At 38.1% G+C, this 20,982-nt stretch overlaps 1 protein-coding gene across 1 annotated transcript; it reads left to right on the top strand.

Moving 5' to 3' along the window:
* Nucleotides 1-670: 670 nt before the first annotated feature.
* Nucleotides 671-10,472, top strand: LOC117718654 (uncharacterized). Its single transcript, XM_034516494.3, has 3 exons — nucleotides 671-744; nucleotides 2,491-2,643; nucleotides 8,759-10,472. Exons 1-3 carry the CDS (start codon nucleotides 671-673, stop codon nucleotides 10,470-10,472), a joined length of 1,941 nt encoding a protein of 646 aa, XP_034372385.3.
* The last annotated feature ends 10,510 nt before the right edge of the window (nucleotides 10,473-20,982 follow it).

Genomic DNA, 20,982 nt, shown 5'->3' with positions numbered 1-20,982 from the left:
CTACTAGTTGAGAAAATCATGGACATCATTTGAGGTGCCCCTCCCTGTCCTCAGTTTCCCTTCATGACTTCACACTCCTGCCACCTGGATTGCTCCCTAGACCTCAGGTAAACCATGCATCATCACCAGCTCTCAGATTGCTTTTCATCTATCCAGGAGTACAAATTCTCCCATGTTCTCCTGAGACCTTAAGACCTCTGTGTACAGTCACCTCTTTTGTGAAGTCTTGTACTTGTTACAGCCTGCTTGTCCCTCCAAGTCTGCGTGCTGATGGTGAAACTCCTTTCTTCCTGTTCCAGCAGCAAATACTCTGTAGACTGAGTGGTATCCCAGCCCGAAATCCTAATCCTTGACCTGTTTTTCATCAGTGCCTTCAACGTGTCGTGCTAGGAATTCAACTGTAGTGAGACTGTGACATTAAGTAGAATAAAATAAAGTGAGTGATTTAATAGTTGTCTGTGTGTGCTTTAATATTTAACTGGCTCAAGCTAATAAGAACATATTTCAGGAATAAGGTACTACCACCCATCTACTACTTTTTCCAAAGTCATTTTTATCTACACTAAGTCATGATCAATGCAGCAGTCTATTGGCATGAGACAAACCCAGATTTACCCAGAGTGAGTCTCTCTCTGTCAGGAAGCACTAAGACAAGAAAGCAAGCGGCAACATGGCCTTGAATGTGTCAGAAGCCAAAAAGTCCTTCCACACAGAGAAAATGGAGGCAGCACCACAGTACAGCCAGTAAGCAACAGCTTCGTTAGAGTTAATTAGAGTTAATGACCTTCCTGTACTCAAAAATAATCACGGTGGCTCTGAGACTAAGAGAGGACTGTTCAGTTAGCTGGGTACTTACTCATTGGTGAAGATAAGATTGACTATAACTAGGCCAGGGTTCTTTTTAACCATTGATCTGCCAGCGACTTTGAGAATCTGAGAGAAAAGCTGAAATCTTTATGAATGGAATTCATTCATTTTCTGTGGAAAACCCTGCTCCCCTGATACACCATAGTCCTGGCATACCATATTTTTGGCATACCACACTCCAAGCTGCTGAAGCTTCCTTGATGATATCCATGGGAAATCCATTGTTTGCATGGGTTGTGATGTTTGAAAATCACTTGGAATGTTGACCTACTTCCTACAACTCTCACATTCACATAAATATTTTGTAGCAAAGACATCAAAGCCTTCAAATCTAAATCTTCTGAGAGTTTTATCAAAGCTTTAAAAAAACACTTATACGTAGGAAACCATGTATTATATTTTTTTATAAATTTATAGATACCCAACTTCCTAATAAAATGAAGAATGAACAAATGAGCTTTTAATGTGGAAAAATATTAGGTTTGTTTTCTAGATAGTAAACCTGAGCTTTCTTATCTCACTAGCTGTCAGTTTAAATCTAAATGTACAGATTTCTAACTAAATAGCCACAATAGAATGCTCATATGGTCATATAATAGGTTTGAATTATTCCTATTGTTTTTCCTCATTAAATCCAAATGAATAGAAATAATCTTTGAATAACACTCAACTTCAAAAGACTTACTTATTATTCTATTTTCATTAAATGAATAAGAAAAGAAGAAAGGAAGAAAGGGAGGGGGAAGTGAAGAAAAGAGGGAAAAAAGAGAAGACAGAGAATTGAAGAAAGAAGGGAAGGTAGAAGGAAGGGGGAGGGAGAAAAAGAGGGAGGAAGGGAGCGAGGGAAGGAGGACTTGGGGACCATTTATTTAAAAAAAAAAAAAAAAAAAAAAAAAGGATTAGCAGTTCTGAGAATTCAAATGAAGAAAGTATTAGTAGCCAGGAATTTTTTTTTAGTAACCAGGAATGTTTTAAAGATATTAGTATTTTACCTCATAACAGGTTGGCAGACCTGTAAAGTCTTAAACTGGTGAATTGTTCTGATTATTTCTCTTGTTAGAAGAAATATTTCTGAACATTTTTCTTTTTAAAAAAATTAAAAATAAATTCTTTTCATATAATACATCCTAGCTAATTTCCCCTTTCTCTACCCCTTTTAGCTCTCCACCACTTCCCCTCTCCTTGAGATCCACTTACTCTCCATTTCCTCTTCAGCAAAGAGCAGGCCTTTAAGAGAGGACAGCCAAACACGACAAAACAAGATACAATAAGAGAAGAGGGGTTACTAACAGTTGAAGAGAATGTATCTCTGACTTTTCTGCCTGCTCTTAGAGTTCTCTTTCTCCTACTGGTTTGCTTTGTCTAGCCTCAAGAAGAGGGCTTTTACTTTGTCTCCTTTCTTAACTTTTAAATAGTTGGATTTATTTTTTTTAAAAAAAATCTATTGACCGTATTCCTATAAAGTAAAGGGAGTATTTCAGCCTAATTTTAACATGGCCACATATAAAGAGCTCCTAAGAGAAAATCCAGTTTCTAATATATATAGTTGATTTCTTCTGAGGCTAAAATATGGACAAACTTGGAATTTTTATGTATTTTTTCATTCCCATGTCTTCTTTGAAGTTTGTTGAAAGCCTTAAACCCCTGTAGCTACCCAAGGTCTCCAAGGGCAGGCTACCCTTACTCTGTTTCTGTTGGGACATCTATCTTATTTTACCTGCTTACCACCAAACCAAGTTCATACATTATCACAGTTGCTCCAGTCTGGAAGATGAGGTGAGGGAAAGGGAAGGGTAGATTCTGTCACAGTTACTGTTCCATTGCTTTGATAAACAAATGGCCAAGATGACTTACAAAGAACACATTTATTTGGGGTTTATAGTTTTAAGTTAGAGTTCATAACACATTAAGGAGAATGGAAACATGTATGCAAATATATGGGCCTAGAGCAGGCAAGCTTACTTGCAGAGAACAGGCTGAGCATGCTGCTGGCTGGCCAGATGGTACCACAGACAAGCCTTCCAGAGGACAAGAGTCCTTTCTGTCATTTACTGTTAAGTATCGCCATCATAGATTTCATTTCAAGGTGTCATTCACTTGATGGTAGAAGTATTGATGTCCATTGGCTTTACAAGATTACCTAATATGTCTGTCATTCAACCAAGCAGTTTCCGGTCAACCCATGAAGCAGAGAGAACACTACACATTCATGTCTCAGGATTCTGTGCAATACTAACTGGCTTCTTGAATGTATGCTAAATTTTGGATTCTAATAGTAATTTTTAAATTGATTTCCATATTTCTCTTACGAGGTACTGTCTGTGTCTCTCCTCCTTTAGGCCAGATAGAGAATTTCATAATAATATGGCTTCAGGTGTCTATTCTGCTTGCCCAGTAAAGATGCACATATAAATAATTTTCAAATGAGTTAGTATCTACTATTGATGCACAAGACTTGAGGGCACATACCTTGTCTGAGATATTGATATTGATTGGCAATTTTGACACAGAGAGCTCTTCTTATGCACAGATACTTAGGTTAAAGCTTTGATAATGGAAAACAATTTTTTATCCCCCTTACCACACCTGGATATCAGAGGTCTAAATACAACTTGGTTGTCCTTAAGCACACTCATGCCTGAAGAAATGAAAGAAATACAAAAATCTATAGTCACATGGACACACATTTTTACAGGCTAAAAGTTTATTTTTTAGAGTTCATTAAAAAACCTCGAGGATTAACTTTTGAGATCTAAGTTAAAAAACAATGACAAACTCAATTCAGAGCTCAAACAAATGCATAAGATTTGCAAATCTTCCTTTCCTTTATGACATCACCAGGACAGAGAAGGAAACTGCCTTCTGTTTGGCAGGAAGATACTTAGGAGACTTGTACAGCTTTAGCCTGCAAAGTAAGGAGTGAATGCTACCTGCGGGGATGGACTTCAAATGATTCAGACTCCTTACAAGTCTAGCTCACCTTCCCTGTAAGCACACTTAGTGTACCTATCATACAGACTCTTCACAGGGCTAGTACACCTTCCCGGGAGCTGAGTCCAATGTCAGAGAATTCTTGAGGCAAACACATTTTTCTTGGAAATGTTTAATTAACAGCTATACATACCGAGGTCATAAATATCATAAATAGTATGACTGTTGTCCAAATACTCTTTGGTTTAGAACTTATTTGTGGATATCAGGTCATAAGCCACTTGCTATATAATATTGGATCAAAGGAATATATCAAAGAATTTAGAAAAATAAGACCAAATATAGATTGCAAAGAGGTTTAGTTGGACAGTAAAGTAACATTAAGATGTTAGAGAAATAGAAGTAAATAAGCTTTTTGGTTATTTTAAAATGTCTTTGCTCATTCTAGCCCGTTTTCAACTTACCCAAGTGTCAAATGTGGTAAAGAAAATGAATAAAATGGAATGTGAACCATCTATGTTCACATAGTTTTAACTCTTTTAAAAGGCATATATCAAAATAGCTACATTGTTAAAATAGTGTTCCATAGATACAAAAATAGCCTAAATTGTATCAAACTACATAAAATCTAAACAAATACAGCTTATTATATATGGTGGAATTCCCAGCACGTCTGATGAAAACATGTACAAGTGTACACCATGAGGTGGCAGATTGGCCATGAAATACTCTTTTAAGGGGAAAGATTGACGCTGCTGCTACATTCAGTTTTTTCTTCCATCAGTTTAAGCACCCTTTCTCTCAAGAAAAAAAGTTATTGCACAGCTCTGATGACTAGATAATGATCTCAAATCATCAGTCAAATTAGGAACAATTTAGCTTGTGAATGATGATCACAGATGATAATAGTGATAATGTGGCCTGTCTGTAAACACTGTAAATGTGTTTTCTTGCTAAATATTTTTAAGACCCTGAATAGGATAATAAAAAAAGTTAAGGCATATGGATTATGAAATAAAACAATCCCCTACTAAAAAACAAATAAATCAAACATAATTTGAGCCCATAAATATATTGGCTATTTTTTTGGAACTCACTCTGTAGACCAGGCTGGCCTCAAACTCAGAAATCCGCCTGCCTCTGCCTCCCAAGTGCTGGGATTAAAGGCGTGCGCCACCACCGCCCAGCAGTCTATTTTATTATTCTGAGAAAAAACACATTATTTAACATTTTGCTATTAATGACTTTCTATTGAGTAGACTGGTTGAATTCTCAGTCTGTCTCTCCCCTAAGTTATTTTCTGCAAATTCTTTTAAGTAAACCCAGGAAGAAGAGTACAGAAAAAGAATGTACAAATTAAGTGCTATTCTAACAGGAAAAGACATTAGGTTAAGGGAAATGTCTTTGCTGGCATTCTCTACCCCTTTGAATTTTGAATCATTAACCAAACACCGGATAACCCAGTGTAACTCAAGCGGAACAGACATGTAAACAGTGATATGTCTGTTGCTTGAAGATTTGCAGTGAACCGGAGATATAAATAAACCAACGAGTAAAAAAAAAAAAGTGCAGGCAGGCATGAGAGACACAGGATACTGACTTTATATACTCATGTACTTTATGGTAATCAGGGCAGATGAATACCAGCTGCAGGGATGTGCAGAACCAAGAACATTACATTACACACACACACACACAGAGAGAGACAGAGACAGAGACACAGAGACAGAGAGATACAGAGACAGAGATAGAGAAATGGGAAGGACTTGATTTAAAATAGAAGTTAAAAAAAAAACAGAAAAATTTATACTATTAAGGGTTTACAAAGTTCCCAAGGCCACACTTTTTAAATTCCCAGTAAAAGCACAGCAAGACCACAGTGCTGCGTGAAGTTCACAGATCACTGGGAAACATAATAGAAAATTCTTTTAGTCTATAAAACTGGCTAAGAATACAAAAATATTTTTCTATTAATTTATTCATTTATTCACATTTTATTCTGATTGCAGACAGTCAATCCTCTTCTCTTCTCCTCCAAGTCCCATCTTCATGCTCCCCTCCCCCATATCCCTCTGTGGAGAAAGGGAGGCCACTGTGGGTACCAATCCACCCTGATCCATCAACTTGATGTATCAGCAGAACTAACAGCAACACTGAGGCCATTCAAGGCAGTCCAGATATGGGAAGGGGATCCAGAGACAGGCAATAGAATCAGAGATAGGCCCTACTCCAATTACTAGAGACCCACAAGCTGCCTATCTGCTACATATATGTAGGGGGCCTGGGTCCAGTCCATGCATGCTCTTTAGTTAGTGGTTCCTTGTGAGCCTCCCTGGGCCCACATTACTTTACTCTATAGGTCTTCTTGTAGTGTCCTTGGTCCCCCTGGCTTCCTCAATCCTTCACCCCACTCTTTCACAGAACTCCCTGAGCTACAGAATGAAGCCTCTCAGAGGACAGTTATGCTCCTGTCTGGAAGTATAGCAGAGAATCACTAATAGTGTCAGGGTTCTGTTCTTTCCCATGGGATGGGTCTGAAGGTGGGCCAGTCATTGATTGGCCAACCCCTCAATCTCTGCTCCATCTTTATCCCTGGATATCTTGTAGACAGGACAAATTTGGGGTCAAAGGTTTTGTGAGTGGATTGTTGTCTCCACTAGAATTCCCACATGGCTTCAGGAAGTGGCTATTTCAGTTTCTATATCTACAGCTGCTAGGAGTTTCAGCTGGGGTCATCCCCATAGACTTCCAGGAGCGTCCCTGTCCCACAGATGTCCCCCACTGATTTTAGTTCTCTCTCCTAGCCCTCTTCCACCCCACTCTCCACAAACCTGATACCCAACCCATTTCCCACCCAGTTCCCTCTATCCATCCTCTTTAGATATTTATATTAGGCTAAGATATAGCTCACTTACTAGTATAGCAATTGTCAACATTACACACTTTGTTCTTACATTAGAAAAGGAAATACTGTTATATTACAGTGCTATATTAAAACAGTATTAAAAAATTAACTGAGAATTATTACTACATCTTATTATTGTGAAATGGACTCTCGTGAACCTACCACCATCAAATAGCACTTCTCTAATAAACTGTTCAAACAAAATAGACATGGAAATGATAGTACATCTTTAAGTAGGTTTTCATGGTTATATTTAGAAAGGAACAACAACGTGCTCCTTGAAGATCTGGCTTTCAACTACTCTTTATCTCGGTGAATATTATTAATGAAAGCAATATGTCCCTCTGTTGTTTGAGGAGATGGGGTAGCCCAGATTTTGTTTTCTTTCTTTGAGTCCTCATCAAGTTTATTCTATCATGAGAGAAAACTTAAACAGAAAATAGACAGATTTTACAAGATTTTAAACTATAATAATCTAGCACCAGTTATTATCTGAAGAATCACTTGTCTGTGGTAAAATGAGTACATTGCCTTAAAGCCTTCTTTTTTTATGTGATGTAACCTCAATTTCATTACATACTCATATTTTCAGACAGTAATGAAAATACTAGGTACTGTAGAATTGTGTGAGAATTAATTTATAGAATATTTTAATTTTATTTTTAGGCAATATAGTTTATCAAATGAAAGAATTATTTGTATAGTGAATTTTGATCATGTTCATCCATCAGTATTTCCCTCCAACTCCCAGTAGAACCCTTACTTCCATTTCTCACCGAGCGTCATGTTCTTCTTTACTGATACTTATAACCCTAAGAATGGTCCATGCTGCCTATATTCACATGGGTATGTGACCATCTACTGAGCCATGAACAGTCTACCAGTGTTCACGTCCCCAAAGATGAGTCATTCTTTCTCCTTCAGAGCCATCCTTCTTAGCTCCTTGGAGGGGGAAATTACACAATACCTTGAAGGTACAATCTCTTTTACATAAATTTTATAATTGTCTGTTTTAGCTTTACTGTTGTTTTAATTTGTTTTTTATTATTTTAATTAGTGTGTGTATGTGTCTTTATGTGTTTCTCTGTGTGTATGTGTGTATGTGTATGGGTGTGTGTCTGTGTGTATATGTGTGTGTGTCTGTGTATGTCTGCATATGTGTCTGTGTGTATTTGTGTGTGTGTCTGTGTTTGTGTCTATGCACGTGTCTGTATATGTGTTTGTCTATGTGTGTGTAACTGTGTGTGTGACTCCGTGTATGTTTGTGATTGTGTGTGTTGGCATTCAAATGTCAAGGTGCACATATGGAGGTTAGAAGAAAATTTTCAAGTGAGGTTTCTGTCTTGGCAGAAGGCCATGGGTTCTAGGGATTGAACTCACATCATTAGGCTTGCACAGAAAGCCTTTTTACCTATTGAATCATCTTTCTGGCTTTTAGCTTTAGTTTTAATTGAAAAGTCAATAGCTACATATTTATGAAAAACAAAGTAATTTTTTATCATGTCTTTACCACATGGCTATAATTATCATGCTTGACATATTCACTACCAGAAGACTGACTGTTGAGCTGTGGCTAAGAACACACCTGCTCTGGGAATGTTTGTTACACCTCTGGTCCCAGGACATAATTTGGATATATTTGTAATGTAATATTAGTATGTGCATAAATTTTAGACTGAGACTGTCTTACAGTTTAATGATGATGACACATTTTGCAATACTTATCCTTATGCATTTTCCATACTATGGGAGCAGCATTAAGCTTACACAAACCTTGATGGTGTAGAGCAGACATAGGACAGGATCCTGATGCAATCAACAGATGAAGGGAAATGAGGCTAAGTACAAGGAGTCTTCTATAAAATGAAACTTGAAAAAATGTAGGTATTCTTCAGCTTGTCCTCAGCTTGTTCACACATCTCTCCCTACACTGGCATTGGACCCAACTGTTTCCAGCCTATCGAGAAGACCAGCTGAGACGATCTGTCTTGTGGGACTGAGAACTACAGGACTATTGAACTTCTAATATTTAGCTAACTATTGTTAAATTAGCAGGACTTCCTTGAAGAGTTCCCAGGCCTTCTGTGAAGCCTATATCAACATGGCAGAAAACACAGGTGCCTCCCAGCCAAGAGTCAGTAATACTCAGAATTCCCCTGTGGAGTTCAGTCAGGTTGTTTCAGGTCAGAGCTCAGAGATGCCTACCGGGAAACAAACAGTGATGACATCTGCATCCTGTAGCACACAGGAGACCACCTGTACTCAGAACTCAACAGCACACCCAGGACAAGCTATTGAATTCCATATTGGAGAGCCAAGTGAGACCTCTTCTTTGAACCAGCAAGTTTTGTTTGATGAGCAGAATAAATCCCCTGCAGGCCCTCTGCTCATGCAGCTCAACAGCACCCCCAAGACTTGCCTTCCTCATCCCCAGAAGACATCAGTACTTGACACCAAGGATACTCTCTACAATGAAGGCTACTGGATGAGGACACTGAGCCCTGACAAGACTGTCTTGATCCAAAATACAGGCATGTGTGAGAGTCAGATGATTACCTCTGGTAATCATCAAATTGCTCTCTCTGGAAGCCATGCAGGCCATGATCCAAATGTGGATCACTTCCTTGCTTCTGTAAACGACCAGACTCTCAGTGGTGACCTTGAGATGACTTTCAATGATGACCAGACATCCTACTATAGTCAGCTGACAACCAAGAATGGAGGGCATCTGACTCTCTATGGGAATCAGATGACAACACCTAGTTATAGCCAGGCCCTTCATCCCAATCAAATCCTAACCTCCTTTTCTGAACTGAATCTTTTGGGGCATTCAAAGAGGAACCAAGTAGCTGATAACAGATCCTATGGAGATCAGATGATAACTCCCAATGGATACCAAGTTTTCTGTGAGCCTCAGAAGAGAGATAACTGTGACCAGATAAAGCAAGGCTATCAGATGACAACCTTCAGTGAGTACTCCCTCTCTTGGTATCAGACATCAGGCTACAGATGTGACCAGGATTTGATTGGGAATCACCAGGTGACAAGTCCAATTCGTGGTCAGCCTCTCTATGACTTTCAAATACCAACCTCCAGTTTTGACACAACTCTTCATGGGACTAAGAGGACAGCATCCAGTGCAGAAGACAACCTGGAATGTCATCCGGAGACAAGTCCCAGTTCTGAAGAGTCATTTTACTTGGGTCAGATGAGGACCTCTGTTGATCAGAATATCTACCCAAGTCAGAATGGAACACCCAATATTGAAGAAAGCCTTGATTCTCAGGTGACTTCACTTAGCAACCAAGCCCCATATGTGAGTGAATCCTCATATCTTTCAAGTTCCCCTGTGATACAAAGACAACCTCAGGAAAGCTCTTCACCTTCTGGTTTGATCCAGGGACAGCATCCAGAGATGAACTTAGACCTCAAGACCCAGAGCCCTGTGTCCCATAAGACACCTCATACTTTGAAGCGCTACTACTGTACTTACCAGGATTGTAATAAATTTTACACAGAGTCTTATCACCTCAAAGACCACATGAAGAAACACACTGGTGAGAAGACTTATGCATGTGATGTGCCTGGATGCTCATGGAAATTCTACCGGTTTTGCGATCTCAAGAGACACAAACTAAAGCACAGTGGGGTGAGGCACTACCCATGTCCCATGTGCAACAAAAGCTTTTCCAGATTGGAGTACCTCAAACAGCATGTGAAGCCATGTTCCAGCATCACTTACCATTACAACCTGACTGTCCACAAATAATAACTTCCCAACACAACTTCATTGTTTTCTACCTGTTCTCATCAGAGGAGGTTTACAGATAGCCTCTGAATCCAGGAATAATGTTATCCCTAGGGGACAAGTACCATCTAATGTCTGTTGTCATGGAAACTGCCACACAGTCCTAAAGTATTTCTCACCTGTGTGCAGTGGTTCTTCTTATTACCTGGCATCTATGTCACAGCCCAAATAAATGACAGAGACCCTGAAAAAAAAAAAAAGAAAAAAATGTATATGTAGTGAACACATAAATCAGTGATTTATCAAGAACAGCTATTATTTTATTGATAAATCAGACTATAGTGTCTTATTAGCCAGAATTTGACATAATCAGAAAGAATAAAAGGTACTGAAAAGGAGAAATTTCTTGCTTGATAATTCACAGCCATTTAATGTCCTGACCATAAATTGTTAATGGTCTTTCCATATAAAGCAGGGTAAAAATGGAATGGAAGCAGAGTGGCTTTGGCTGATTTTGCACAAAGTAAAAATCCATTTGTTCTAAAAGACTCATAAATTTTAGATTGCGATATTGAAAGCCAGCTAGCCTCTTTACACAACAGTTACTCTCGTGTCTCTATTTAAAAACCTCAAAGTGTTAAAAAAAATAAAGAAAAAGAAAAGCAAACCAAAATCTTTGTTCTTGATGAAATTTTTATAGTTTGTTTTGAACCTTGAGCAACAACTTGAACAATACAGAAAACTGCCATTGGCTGCTGAGGTAAGACGACCCACTGACTGAACCTCTGCCATTCTTTTTATAATCATAGAAAGCCATCTGCTGTTCACTAGATATTAAACAGTTTGGAAACATCTGACTTAATTTAAAAATCTGATTTAATTTAATATTACTTATCCTATAAGGTTGCACATCATTATTACCAGTTTTGGATGAGAAAACTGAAATGTAAAAATGTAAGTCAAGAAATCTCAGGATATATGTGAGAAGAAAGGAACAAAATCAAGGCCTAGTCTTTCTCTTTCCTCTGCATTGCTTACCAGAGACCAAATACTAGAGGCAAAAGGAATGAACCAGGAAGATTTAATCAATATGTCTTTCATTTTCCTTCAGATTTTTCATCTGCTATAGAGTCTTTTATGTAGACATATCAATACCTTTTTAATCCCTCCAAAAAGCAGACTTTCATCCCTCTCCCTCTGGCAAAAATTCACTGCAGCCCAAGGGTACAAAAGAATCTACACTGGTTCTGCATGAATATGGTGCCGAGCATAAAGTATTAGCAAACAGTATTGCATAAAACTCCATTGATCTACCTCATCAGAAATAAAGCTATAAAATCAGCATGAACAGTTAATTTTTAAACATGACAGTAGCTACTTCACATTAACCATTTCTGTCAAAGAGATAGCACAAGTATAGTGTGCCTAAACATGAAAATAGGATATAAACAATTTATTTTCCCAAACCTCAAACTTAAAATGCTACGTGAGTCAAAACTGAAAGGAAGCGTCAAAGCCCGAGGAAGGCTCTGACTGCCAACAGCCCGAAACCGGCAAAAGCTCACGCAGATGTCGGCTGGATTGTGACCATAAAGATTATGACGTCAAGGTCAGAAAACTGTATTACTGCAGGGCCATTCTAGACAAAAAACATCTGTCTTTTGACCCTCTTGCCTTTTTCTTCCTTGACCTTGCTCTGCATCTTCCGGTTTGCTTTATCTAAAACGTCACGCACAGAACAGCAGCTGTGAGCTGAGAAGCCAAAACTTATTAACAGTCATTCAAGTCTGGTTTGTGACTTAACTTTAAGCTAGGAAAAAAAGGAAAAAGCTTTAGAAATTAAAACACAAACAAATTACAACTGTTCTCACGCCTGACTGATGTGCTGGACTGTTAGGTGAAGCCACCAGAGCCCCAGTATGTTTCAGCTTTAGCTGAGTGTTCCTGGAACAAACATTTATGCTTATCCCACATCTGGAAGTGATTGATATCAATGACAACATACATCCAAATAAGAACAGCTTTCTTTAGTTTCCCCATTTTTATTTAACATACTTTCCTAGTTACCATTTAAAAGCAGGGAGAGTAACTTGATCACTAGTCTACAAAATCAATAATTCAATGCCTGCTGTTAGAGAAACTGCTTCTCACAGAATCAGCTTTAATGGTTGTCATCAGAGAAAAATGGTTACGATCTTTTGAAAACATGAATACAAGCCCTGCCCCCTGGAGCCCTGACTGTTCTTCCCCAACCCCTAAACTCCTGAAAGGTTCAAATGTACTGATGACAGAGTTGAGAGCAGTTATTTTTGGTTGAGATATTCTTTAGTTGAAAATGAACACATTGTAATTCCTCACAACATGTAAAATAATGTGACTTATTTTGTTCATGGGTAGAAAGAGGTATAGAGCACTTGTCTAGGAATGTTCATGTCGACATCGATTTAATTACATAAGAGTACTTCATCAAAGTCTCTATAAAACATTATAGAAGTTCTCACACTGCTAATTGAAAGTACAAAGACTAAAACTGTTTGTTTAAGAAGCAAAGAAGACAAAATTAATTTCAGTTTAAAAATAATTATAAAAAAATTAGCTTATTCCCTCTATTTGCTTAGACATTTTACTCTAGGAAGAACTGATGTGTCATACATAGTCATAAGTGACATTCTGACTTCTTTTCAGGATCTACTTACTAAAAGCAAATTTACTTGTATATGTTGCATGTTTTTAATTGAATAGTTAGGGTGTACACTATTGACCTCTTACAACACTAATTACAAAATAAACTTTAATAATAAAGCTTGATGAAGTCCCTTAGAGATGATGGTAATTATTCATTTTTAGCTTCATTGTCTTAACATCTACAAAATAAAATCTATGTACAAGATTTTTTAAATATAAAATACTTACGAGAATTGAATAATGTTTTCTAATAAAGAGAAAGCTGAGATTATTATTACCAAATCTCTATGTGTCTTACATCTTCCTTGGAGACAGTTGCAAACAATGTGTAGATCAGGCTCCAACAGTCTACAAATGGGCCAAACTGTGTGAGTGGATCAAGGTTTCATCAACTTATTCAAACACTTTCTTTCCAGTTTGTGTCATTTATTTGTTTGATTATTTATACACAAAAGCCATTTAGAAATTGACCTATAAAAGTTGGAGACCATATGACCTGAAAGGCTGAAAATGTCTCCATCTAGCTGCTTACAGAACAAGGTTGATAATTTCTCTGCAGTGTATTTAGTATCATTATTTCAGATATGGGAAAAAATTCACCTCAAAAACAGTAGTCTGGCTTCTAAAGCCATTGTGAATTAGGCAAGTGATTAAATAAACCGAGTCCAACTTGAAATTTTCTTCTGTAGTTTTCCAACAATAGGCATTTTCCCTTGTTTTTAGATGTCACTTTTTGAATGAAAGCAAATACAGAAAAATGGATGCTAATCATAAGATTTGTACAATTGGATTACACCTGACAGCTATGAAGATAGCAATCATTAATCTAGTCATGGAGATGCCTTAGGCTTTGAAATGTGAATATACACATCAGCTGGAAAATACTACAGCATAATTTTTTGAGCTTTATTTATGTTGTATGTTGATGAGAATGATAAGGTTCCCCTTGCTTTTGATGTTCCTGTCCATGGAAACAAATTGAAGCAGCACAGGCACTGTCCTGTACTGTCTTTGAGTATGCTCTCTTTTTAAAAATCAGGCTAGTGAGGAACAAAGGCAGGAGTCCAGCCTTCTCCTCTCTGCTTTTCTTCCACTGTAATATTGCACACAGAAATTACTATAAGATTTGGAGACAGTGGGTCATCAGGACTGAATGGGTGCAGCTGTTTACTCAAATACTGGGATACTCAAATGTCTATACCCAAGGAGTGACAAATGTCATTTCATCAGAAACAAAGCTTATATTTTTCTTTGATATGTTTTACTTACAATTAAATTTGTTCAAAACGCAAATCAAATATAGGGAAGAAGATATTCACAAGTTGTCCTAAAGTACTTCAATACCAGAAGCTTTGAAATTCTTGAATACAGGGCCAGGTCTTTGAGGAACAATATATGATTTGGGGCTTTAGAATTGAATGTGAGTTTAGAAGATGTTGGTTTTAGTGGTTTATAAGACTTCTAGCTTTTGAAAGAAGTTGAGTTGGAAGGAGATCCTATAGGAAGACCAGCAGTCTCAACTAACCTGGATCCCAGAGATCTCTTGGACACTGAACCACTGACCAGGCAGCATACACTAGCTCATATATGTCCCCCAACACATATACAGTGGAGGACTGCCTGGTCTGGCCTCAAAGAGAGAAGACACACCTAACCCTCAAGAGACTTGAGGCCCCAGGGAGTGGGGAGGTCTGGTGACCTGGGGGTGGGGGGAATGGAGATATTCTCTTGGAGATGGAGGAGGAGGAATGGAATGAGGAATAGTTGGAGGGTGAACCAGGAGGGTAATGAGGACTGGACTGTAAAAATAGATTTAATAATAATAATAATAATAATAATAATAATAATAATAATAATAATAAATAATACTGGCTTTGAGATTAGGGCCTGTTTCTTGTATCTATCCAGGTGATTGAAGCTACAGCCATGCATGTGACAGCATTAGGCCTTAGATGAAGACAAAGGAACTTTGCCCATTGGGAGTTACTGAAGCTTACAGAAGTTGCTTACTAGTGATTGAATTTTGAGAAGAAGATTAATAATAAGCCTGATAAAAATAGAATATAGACCTTGGGAAAAGCTCAGACCTCGAAACAGCCAAGTACTGACCATAAAACTGGCCAGGAACCAGGTTGTTCCTATTCTTTAGCCTTGTATTTTTGCCCATGTTACCAATAAAACAGAATATGACTAGATTCTGTCATTGGAGGAAAAAATTAAATACATTGCCTCCAATTAAAAGGCACTGGCTTTCTTTTATATTAGAGTACTAGGGCTAGTCTAGTTGAAAGGCTAGTGAATATGGCTTCATAGACCAGCTAGTGCAGTTTGCAAATATTGAACTCTTCTGTTAAATTGTTCAATTGGTATTGAGCCACACATGAATATATGGCATGGCTGTGTTCCAATAACATTTTCCAAAAACAAGTGTTCCAACTATGGCTGGACAGCACTGGGTTATAGGTCTGGGTTTCATTTTGCCATTATTTCTTAAAGGGTGCTTCTGGAACCAATGAGATTTTTCCATACTTAACAGTTAGGGACTCTTGTTGTGGTTTCAAGTTGACTTAGAATGTCTGGTTATATATTTTCTTATTCATTTTCTGCTGCTTTTACAGTACATCATGGACAGATAGATTTATTTAGAACCTGGTTCACAGGTAGTACTATAAGATTGGGAATTATACTCAGAAAGAGTCTCATGTGTCTATAAATGAAGAATGATTGGCAGGTGGATATATATAAAAGAGAAAAACTATGATGGTGTACAGCCTTGCTTTATAACAGTCCATTCTTATAGTAACAAATTTCTTTCACTAAGAAAGGCATTAACAATAATTTAAAAACCTCCCAATCTTTTAAGGCAATGTTAATCAAATTTCAGCATAAATTTTTAAAGGAAATAAACCATGTTTAAAGCATGACATATATGAAATATATTCCTGAAGACAAGGTTTTAAATGAGGAACATTTCTGTAAACTGAGGTAGAGGTAGCCATTGTGGTTCCAGTCTAGAAATGCTTGCTCCTTACAGAGTAAATCTCACACTGTATCTGGGAGCAGGCTATCAGAATCACAGGCTTAACAGGAAAATGAATACCAGAAAATTTTCAGTGGAGCAAGTGGAAAAGAAACAATTCACTAAGTCTTACCACCAATGATCACAGTTTTTAAGCTTGAAAGAACCAGGGTTGATATGTCATCCTCCAGAAGAAAGAAAGAATGTATAGTTGGATGAACAATCAAGATGCAATGAATGGTAGAGTCAAAGTTATGCTTTTACTGAGAATCATTTCCAAAAGTTCAAACTCAGTACTAGTCTTTGGGTCACAGACTTTGAGTGAAATTTTGTGTAGCAGTAAAACTGTTTCATCATCTGTCACCCGAACACTTATTAAAACTTTCACCACACTAGAGATGCGTTCTTCTTTTATTTCTAAGAATATACACTTGTCTGAAATAACTGATCTGGAGGCCTAGAAACTGCTTTGATTTTGGTGTGTGTGTGTGTGTGTGTGTGTGTGTATGTATATGTATATACATATATATATATATGGTTTATTTGTGTGTGTGTGTGTGTGTGTGTGTGTGTATACCAGAGACATTGGAGGTCAAAAGAGGGTAACAGATTTCCTAGAACTAGAGTTACAATAAATTGTGAGACACCATAAAATGTAGCTGCTGGGAACTGTACTCAGATCTTCAAGATCAGTGAGTACTCTTAACCACTGACCAACCCTTCCAGTCCCTGTCCTGTTCCTTAAATGTAGTGGATAGGTGGTACTTATTTGAGAACTTTACAGAAAGGCATGACATACTTGGGTTCAGGTAGACCTGGATGTAGCCTTAACAAGGGTCATAGTGTAGCCTGGTATGAGAAATATCTACTTAGGACCAAGCTTGGAGCAGAGGTCAGAGAAAGTCTTCTTGAATTTTGCATGCAGCGATAATGGATGTAAGTTATTAATGAATTTGAACTCATGTACTTTCATTTTTTGGCAGCCGGACAATGGTAGAACATCTCATATTCATGGGTGCATACTTTGCTTCTATCATTTTCTTGCTGGACTATACAATAGGCTTCATTATTGTCCTTACCATTCCCTGATGGCTTAAAAATGGGATTGTTCCGGAGTCACTCTTCATTTCTACTACATGAAATTTAGTAGTAATTTAGCACATGAAATTTAGTTTCCTTCACATGAACCATATGCCCTTTCTATAACTCTCCTAGTTTCTCCAAATTATATTGACTTGTAGGTCTTAGAAGAAAACTGAACAATTCAAGTTTAACGTCCAATCCACTTTTTTTTTTCTCTTGGGTATGTGCTGCCTATGTATATTCTACTCAGTAACTCTGTAGTGCAAACATTAGGGCCAACAGTCATCCCTATCATAGGTTGCTTCAGTTCATCTCTCCCTGAGCTTCAGGGATAATAGGATAGAAAGTGACTAATTTTCCTAAGCTTTCTGAAGCATAATTACTAGGAGCAAGCTGTACACCTACCCCTTGCTGTTTGAACAATATGGATGTGTGAACAGCTATGGTGTTAACTTCTCTACAAAACTGAAAGACAGCCATATGTGGGGACGTGTCATAAGAAACATGGTGAGTTTAGCATGGAACAACCAGAAATTGATGTATGGTGAAAACAAAGAAGAAGAAAAAGGTTAGAGTATGACTTGGGATCATGCACATTGTGATAGTGAAACTTCCAGGCTAGGGTGAAAATAGTTTTGCAAAGAGACCATTGAAAATATCCACAGATCTATCCAAAGGACAGAAAGATGAAGCATCAGTAAAGCAGTCCTAGAATGTTCAACACAACAAAGGTAGTAATATTACAAAGAAAGTTTTCTGGAGAGCTCAAAGATGTTAGATACTATGGGGTCATCAGAAGGAATGGATTGAAAATATCAGAATCAAGAGTTACCTGGCAATTGCCTAACATCTCATGACTTTCTCATTTAGACCTACAAGTGACGGAGGTTACTAGATGACAGAGGAAATAGAACCTAAGAGAGTTTCCTAAAGTTCTTGGGAACTGCAGCCAGCACATTTACCTGCAACCCTCCTAACAAACTTCAGAGCAGCAGCTCCTATAGCATTGCAGAACTTCCATGTCTGTTACATTCATTATATATTTCCTGATTCTAGAACAAATGAAATCTTTCTCACAGCTGCACAATGCATACACACACACACACACACACACACACACACACACACACACACGCGCGCGCGCACACATACACATGGAAGGTCTCAGAATAGATGTCAGCAATGAGAGTACTGTCCCCTAAAGAGTCCTTGTGCTCAGTGTTATCAAGAGGCACCTGTTTTGCCTATGCAACATTTTAAGATAGTGTTTGTCTTAATCAGGAATCAGTTACTGTAACAAAATGCCTGAGATATTCAACTTAAAGTCGGAAATTTTTTGGTGTCCATAGTTACAAAATTTCTGTCTGTGGTTGGTTACTTGGATCCATTGTCACTGAGCAAGAAAGAACATCAAAAGAAAACTAAGCCGTGAAACAAAGCAGCTCTCCTCATGCTGACCAGGAAACAGAACCAAAGGGAATAGCTGCTGCTAAAATGTTTCTTAAAGGGTTAGTCCCCTACTTCTTCCAAATAGGCTTCATTTTCTATCATTTCACCATGAAGTCTATGGAATGGTGAATACATCAATGGATTAACCCTTTGATTATGTCAGAACTGTAATGATTCAATTGTGGTTCAGTGGTCACACCTCTGCACACTGCTGCATTGCAGACCTAGACTTCAACACATGAACTTTTACGAGACTTTTCAGAGACAGCCAGTGTGTCAGGAGCCCCTTGAGTAATATAATTTTAGCTCTAAATATATTGTTATCATTGTCAAGGCAACTTTCTCCTAAGGCCCACAAGGAAAACATGTTCTTAAGCACTGAAGTCTCCTGTTTCCTATGTGCTTAATTAACTGTCCCTATTTTGTACAAATATTTTCAGATTGTGGGCTCTGCCATATTGTGACAATGGTACCTATCATTTTGCTTTCTCAGAAGTGTCCTCCTTGAATCAAAAGCTACATAGTCATTCTAATACTGCCTCTCGCTTCCCCTGTGTTATGTTTTTATAAAAGATCTATTTATTAAAATGTACTGAGAAAACATTACATGTAAGCCCAGTGATAATAAACTAAGCAAAAAATAATAATCTATGTGTTCATTGGCCTTTGGGGCTGAGTGAAAAGCACTACTAAAGATAAATGTAGAAATGATGGAAATTAAGAAATAAAAATATGTGGTAGTGAAAGGATCATGCAGAAACAAGGGAATAAAATATAAAAAAAACTTGTGATGAAGGGTAACATCTGTGGCCATTTGTAATAGTTGCAGTCCTTTGGAGCTTGAGAGACCGCTCAGTAGTTTAGAGTGTTTGCTAATCTTGCAGAAGACCTTGTTTTGGCTCCCAGCACTCAGGTCCAGAGGCTCACAACCTCCTATAACTGCACTTCCAGAAAATCTGACACCCTCTTCTAGAACATTTTTCACTTCCAAACATGCTAGCACACACACATGCACACACACAAATGACAGCAAATGTAACTATTTTAAAAAAAAATGATTTATGACAGACACAAAACATCAACTTTATTATGACATTTTCAAATTCAAAAATCATTCGGTGACTGTTGTCAACTGTCTTAACTGGTCTTGAAACTTCTACCATTCATAGCAACCATTTTTCCAAAACTCTTTCTCCTGAATGTGAATGTCTGAGCTCCTTTTCTTCATCTGCAATGTCCAATTGATGGGGGAGTAAAAAATTGGGGGCAAGATCAGGTATTGGAAGGAACAAGAGAGAAGTAAAGAGGGTCAGAAAATTGAATAGAAATATGTAGCAGTGGGGGATGAGGAACTGGGGTAAGCCACAAGAAAGTCCCAGACATCAGGGAAGAAAGAGGCTTCCAGGACCCAACAGGTATGACATTAGCCAAAATATGCAACAAAGGGGAGACGGAACCTATGGAGACCACCTCCATTAAATAGACATGTCCCCCAGTTGAAGATGGGCCCACCCAACCATTTCAAAATTGTTAACCCAGAAATATTTCTGTCTAAAGGAAAGACAGGGACAAAAAATCGAACAGAGACTGAAGGAAAGGCCATCCAGAGACTGCCTCACCTAAGGATCCATCCCATCTGCAGACACCAAACCCAGACACTATTGCTGATGCCAAGAAGTGCTTGCTGACAGGAGCCTGGTATAGCTGCTCCTTGAGAGGTTGTACTATCACCTGACCAATACAGATGAAGATACTCACAGCCAACCATCAGACTGAGCCCAGGTACCCAAATGGAAGAGCTAGAGGAAAGACTGAAGAAGGTAAAGGGAATTGCAAACCCATAGGAAGAACAATATCAACTAACCTGACCACACAGAACTCCCAGAGACAAAAACACCAAACAAAAGAACACATAGAGGGATCCATGGTTCCAGATCGATGCTACATATGTAGCAGAGGATGGCCTTATTTCATGGGAGGGGAGGCCCTTGGTCCTGTGGAAGCTTGATGCCCCTAAATAGGGGGATGCTAGAAAGGTGAGGCAGGAGTAGGTGAGGAGGTGGAGGAGGACCTTCATAGAGGATAAGGGAAGGGGAAAGTGGGATGAGATCAAGAGTTTGTGGAGGGATAACCAGGAAGGGCAATATCATTTGAAATGTAAATGAATAAAATTATTAATGAAAATACATACATACATACATACATACATACATACATACATACATATGTACATACAACCCATACAATTGATGCATTTTGTGTGAGGCCATAGCAAGGTCTCCCAGCTTCTTTTTG

The sequence above is a fragment of the Arvicanthis niloticus genome, chromosome 13 (assembly GCF_011762505.2).
Source record: "Arvicanthis niloticus isolate mArvNil1 chromosome 13, mArvNil1.pat.X, whole genome shotgun sequence".
NCBI lineage: Eukaryota > Metazoa > Chordata > Mammalia > Rodentia > Muridae > Arvicanthis > Arvicanthis niloticus.
The sequence above is the reverse complement of the archived record's forward strand: the minus strand, read 5'-3'. Positions and strand labels throughout refer to the sequence as shown.

Bases quoted from the DNA above. Each gene is read 5' to 3' on its own strand.
- LOC117718654 (XM_034516494.3), top strand. From the start codon at position 671: ATGGCCTTGAATGTGTCAGAAGCCAAAAAGTCCTTCCACACAGAGAAA. The intron at 745-2,490 runs GTAAGCAACAGC...TCTTCTTTGAAG, and splicing joins GCAGCACCACAGTACAGCCA to TTTGTTGAAAGCCTTAAACC. The intron at 2,644-8,758 runs GTGAGGGAAAGG...TTAAATTAGCAG, and splicing joins GCTCCAGTCTGGAAGATGAG to GACTTCCTTGAAGAGTTCCC.